Source organism: Sitodiplosis mosellana, unplaced genomic scaffold, assembly GCF_009176505.1.
Source record: "Sitodiplosis mosellana isolate CC-2019 unplaced genomic scaffold, AAFC_SMos_1.0 Smas_scaffold_6150, whole genome shotgun sequence".
NCBI lineage: Eukaryota > Metazoa > Arthropoda > Insecta > Diptera > Cecidomyiidae > Sitodiplosis > Sitodiplosis mosellana.
This window is the reverse complement of record NW_022601391.1, coordinates 1,541,104-1,546,636: the sequence shown is the minus strand read 5'-3', so window position 1 is coordinate 1,546,636 and position 5,533 is coordinate 1,541,104. Positions and strand designations below refer to the sequence as shown.

Sequence of the window (5,533 nt, the reverse complement as noted above, 5' to 3'; positions counted from 1 at the left end):
ATAAAAATAGGATACGCTGCGAGTTATGGTTGAAAAATGGTAAAAAATGGGCACTTTTGCGATTTTGAGGCCCTAGATGCATTTTTTTGGGTAAGTTCGTTCTGCATTTTTTTTCTCCTATTCAATACCTACAACTTTGCTGAGACACAAAAACAATATTCCCTACGGTTCACCGAGATATAGCCTCGTGAAAATGTCGAAAAAGTGCTCAAAGTCCAGTTTGAGCCAAAAATACATAATTCCATAAAATGAAAAAGGTAGCCAAGTTGGCAAAACGAATGATGCAGAATTTCTAGTTTTGGTAAGTACTTTCAGCAGCGATACTCAAAACTTATGCCCGCATCGATGACCGAAAAAATGTTGCACTGTCTTATGAATGAATAATGGTTTTTGTCCTAGGGGCTTTTTACTCTTTTTCATATATGTGATTTGTACGGATAAACGCGCATAGATTGTGTGCCACAGTGAAGTGTGTCGAATTTTGCACATAGTCACGAATATTACGCATAGAAGCGAATACGCGTGCACATAATGACGCCACGATGCGATTTAAGACGCATCAACACAATGTCAACATTCTGTTGTATCGTTAAGTTTCGTTCAAACAATATTTGACATCAACAATTTCTGTCTTTAATATTTATCAAATCTCTTGCTAATGAGATTGTTCTTAATTGATGAAAATTGAATTTAAATATAACACAAAATTAAAATATAATAGCAAAGAATAAGAATGAAAACGAAAATCAAAATGTTATATTATACAAATATTGAAGTAAAATCGCCGATAGTTTTGGTAGATATAAAAATCGACGATTCATTATACTTGGAAATAGCATCTGGATTATAAATAATAAAAAATCCATATGTACAAATGATTGAAGTTAACAAAAATGATCAGCAAAAAATGTGAGCCGAAATAAATACAAATCAAACACTTGCAGTCAAGTATTTCTTGAATTTTTACATGAAAAAAGTCGTTGCACTTTGAATTCAAAATAGTCAATATTGTGGCGTGTGACCAATCAGAGAAGGAAACATTTTAGTAGGATTCATGCGAAATTATTCGCAGTATGAATGGTCTATGTGCAGTATTCGGACATCGAATGTGTGCACTTCTAACGAATAGACACCGCATAATACGCATAGTACGAAGAAATCGCCACATACTATGAGTTGAAGCGCATATTCTTCGCATAAAACGAATTTTTTTCGAGTTAAATGCCCCTAGTTTTTGTCCTTTTATTTTCTTTCTCTCTCTTTGTTGTTGTCCTAAATGCTAGTGTAAATGTAATGTATGTGAGGTACCAGAAAAATACACTATTCGAGGTTTTGGCCAAAATAAAATGCCATTATTTCGGAAAAATAACCCAAAAGAACCCTCATTTACCCAATATTTTAGTCAAAAATCAAATTTTTCATTTTTCTGTGTTTTGTCTTTTCTGCGTTTTGTCTTTCTGTGTTTTTTTTCTGCGTTTTGTCTTTCTGTGTTTTTTTTCTGCGTTTTGTCTTTCTGCGTTTTTTCTTCTGCGTTTTTTTTTCTGCATTTTGTCTTTCTGCGTTTTTTTTTCTGCGTTTTTTTTTCTGCGTTTTGTCTTTCTGCGTTTTTTTTCCTGCGTTTTGTCGTTTCTGCGTTTTTAATTTCTGCGTTTTATACGAGAATCCAATAAGCCCACCTTCGAAGCTACGGCCATTTCTCTTTTCATTAGCGTATTGTTTACCCAGATTCAAAATGTGATATTTCTGATTGCATTATTGTGGGCTATTCCTCTCACCATGACATTTAATCGATTAAGGAAAAGAGATTAACGCATTTCATTCAACTGAATTTCAGCTGAATCTACTTTGAAATAATAAATTCAATGACGAATACATGCAGGATATCATTTTCTTGTCAAACGGAAAAGTCATTGTGTCAATTTTGTATCCGATTCATTTTCAACTGGACCAATACTATAGCAATTTATCATTGTTCTTCATTCATAAAATGTAGAAATAAAATCATTTTGAAACACGACACATTTTATTAGTATGACATTATGCAGAGATTCATTCGCTTGACCATAGGACATAGTGATAGCGAGAGAAGGACGAAGATGGATCGAGAGAAAGCCAGAAATACGATTGGTCATCAATGTTAGAGCAAAAAGTCGAGTGAGAAATTGTCTGACGAAGGGTACCCCATTCATACTTACAGCTTTTAATTAGAAATTGAATTCAATGGAAATCGACAAGTGCGCTGATTCAGTCAATCCAATATGGCAATATTCTGCAAAGCCGCAATCGAAATGACAATCCCATAATTATGGCTGACATTTTATCTATTTTTTTTCGCTTTCTATATAGATTTGGATAAACGTTGGCTGATTAATGATTATTGGGAATTATTTTGTTTTTGAGTATTAATGGAGCCAAACTGACAAATCGTAAATCGACTTTCGACAATGTTCGAAAGTGCGGTTTATCATTTTTTCCGCACTTCAAATATTCAACGCGACAATTTCTTATGGTGTTAAATCGCACCGCCATTTATATATGGATGTAAACGAAATGTTGATTTGGTATCGTTTGTGTGACAGCAAATGATTTAATCACATACGTATTCCGTCAATAAATTATTATTATTTCCATGTTGGTGGGCAGTCCTCCCTCTCTCTCTCTCTCTCTCGTTCTGTTCCGTTGTTTCTCCCACCCGTCGCTGCGCTCCGATTCGTAGTCATGCATAATATTAATGGCAAAGTTTCATATTAATACAATAATGAATGCTTCGAACGCACATGGTAACAACTATGCCATTGGCACTTTTGACAAAGATGTTTGGAGATGTTTTTTTTTTTCGGTGGTGACCTTATTGTGGAGGACTTCTTTTGAACTGGATAATGGGTACCTTGCCCCGAAGCTTACGATCTACCAAAAAAAAATCTAAACTACCAGCGACGTGGTTTTGCCCATGTCTGGCTTTGGAATATTGCTTTCCAATTTTATTTTCCATGGAAAAGTCTGTGACCCAGTATGTGGGAAAGTAGTTTCGTTGCCACCCCTCGTAATCAATCGGAAAATTCGACGAAAGGAATTATTTAATAAACCAACAACGCTGTTTGATATCCATACGGCTAGTTATGACATTTTAACAGCACAAATACCCTCAAATTCTCCGAAATTATCAAACGAATTCAACTGAAAAACACTCACTCAAGTATGGTGTGTTATTGTCTCATTTTATTCATATCCTTTTTCAATGAGCAGTAAATCTCTTCATTAAATTACAAATCAATCTCTTAATCACTACGTTGGTAGTCGGTACACGCATAGAAATGTCTATCAATTCTTACAACGCTAATTTTTATTATTTTATGTATAAAAAAAATGGTGTGAAGCTCTTGTTGATGCATATTCATGGTGTAAATTGTGAGTTTTGTTTTTATTTCAAATGTTTATTACTCAATTGATTTATGTTTTTCCCATAAGTTTTTGTTTGTCTTGCATTGCTGCAAATTTTTCATTCTTCATTTTTAATTTGACAAAATCACATTTGTATTTTCTATCCTGAAAAAAGTGTTGATTGGAAAACATTGAAGGCGTAGATTGCTTCTAAAAGTGTTTTAACTAATTGTATGGAAGAATTGGTCCAGGGTATTAGTAATTTTGATTCTATTTGGCTGACTGTGACGGCTCATCGACTTCAATTTGCGCGTTTGCATCATCGTCTTCATCCTCTTCCATCAATTCACGGGCTCGTAGAACTGCCTCAAACTCATTATAATGTAATTTACGGCGTCTTTCAAAATCTCTTCGTTTCTCTGCAGATAAAATGAAAGTTGGAATGGTGCACCATTTAAATTTCAATACACGTATTCATAATTGCTATTTTGAATTTGCACTAATTGCATCGCACTCGACACCCACATCACTTATTATTATATTGCTATACAGCGATCGATGTTTAAATTTAGAACACGTGTTGCATTTCGTCAACTTACGTAATTCCTCTTCGGTTTCAATGATTTGATCCTCATCGCTGTCATCATCCGATCGATCAACGAATTGCGAGTGTGTCAACGTTTTTTCCAATCTACACGTAAAATCGATATGAAATAAAAAAACACAGAATCGTCAACGTTTATTGTGGGAAAAGTATCCAGAGAATAAAACATTCGAATTACGATATTTATTGTGTCAGAACGAAAAAAAAAAAATGATTGCGTTTAAGAGGGGAGGGTAAATTGGGTCGATTGGTGCTTACTTTTCGGCCAGCATATTAGCATCTAGTTCGTCGACATTGACATCATCGTAATGGAACGGTGTCTTTGGTTCATTGATTTTCATGTGGCCGTAATCTTTGTCGGCAGGATGATGCGTCAGTTGTACATTAATCTCATCAAACTTCGTACTCTTGTTGATGCTGTTCCGTGTGTGTGTTTTCCACATGATGCATGAATCAAAAAGATAAATCACATCAAAATTGGTATTGTTTGATGGGCCACAAATGATTGGCATACACTTACCCAGGCGTTTCATGTTTTTCAAAACTCTTGGATGTTTTCAAAATACCTTTGACCGGGCTGCGATGATGCTGGTGTGCGGTCGATGATGCTGGCTTATTCGTTGCCATAATTTTGCGACGCAAAATAAACACGGAATCAAATACAAACTGGTACAAATGTCCAAATATATGCAATTGATTTAATCAATTTCCAATGTAATGTGGCCCCGTCCGAAGTTTACTTCTAACCAAATTCGACGGATTCTGCACGTTTTCTAAAAAAAAGGGACCGGATCGATACAATTTTGGCTTCACTAAACACAACACAATTCAACAAAATCTATACCAACAATTTCCAATTCACTGCACTGTAATTTAATTTGCTGGAAAGTTTTACACGTAATCCGTCAATATTTCAATAAAAGCACTCAAATATGCAATAACTTTGAGGCTGGTTCCAATACCAAAAAAAACACAAAATATAATTTAGAAAAAATTAAATTCCATTTATAGAAAATCTCTATGTTTTTATTATGAATATCATTTTGATCTGTCACTTTTCGCTTGACTTTTTGTTCCGATGAATTGATTGGCAGCGCGGCGAAAAATTGCTCAAATACCGAAGAAACGATGTGGCGAATTGGAATTTGTCGTACATCAGTCGAACTGCGACGTCATTTCAAATCAAGGTACTTTGTAAGGTTTTTTCTTCATTTTTTATGAGATGACAATCGAATTTGTGCAAACAATTTTGAAGAATTTTTTTTCCGGGATTAGGCAAATTTGTCAACGATGCGCTTTTTAAGGGGGAAAAAAACCAAACGACGTACATTTTTTTTCATAATTTTATTCCACGTAATTTATCAACATGTATTTTATTTTTGAAAAAATGTTTCATGCAGCTGATAAATGCAGTTATCAGCTTCTGTATGAGATGCATTCATCCCCCGATTAAAACCATTTTTGTATTTAATTTCAATAAAACTGTTCACAAGGTACAAGATTTTTGTTTTTGTTTTTGTTTTTGTTTTTGTTTTTGTTTTTGTTTTT

The 5,533-nt window shown here is 34.4% G+C and overlaps 1 protein-coding gene across 2 annotated transcripts; it reads right to left on the bottom strand.

Moving 5' to 3' along the window:
• Window positions 1–3,197: 3,197 nt before the first annotated feature.
• LOC129574040 (protein phosphatase inhibitor 2-like) lies at window positions 3,198–5,053 on the bottom strand. Of its 2 annotated transcripts, none has more exons than XM_055455350.1 (5): window positions 4,830–5,053; window positions 4,506–4,758; window positions 4,244–4,402; window positions 3,981–4,072; window positions 3,198–3,800 (listed from the first exon to the last, which is right to left on the bottom strand). In XM_055455350.1, the coding sequence occupies exons 2-5, from the start codon at window positions 4,610–4,612 to the stop codon at window positions 3,652–3,654; spliced, it is 507 nt and encodes a 168-aa protein (XP_055311325.1). In that variant the 5' UTR covers window positions 4,613–4,758; window positions 4,830–5,053; the 3' UTR covers window positions 3,198–3,651. The 2 variants fall into 2 exon arrangements, with proteins under 2 accessions (XP_055311325.1, XP_055311324.1); XM_055455349.1 differs by having other exon boundaries at window positions 4,834–5,053.
• Window positions 5,054–5,533: the final 480 nt, after the last annotated feature.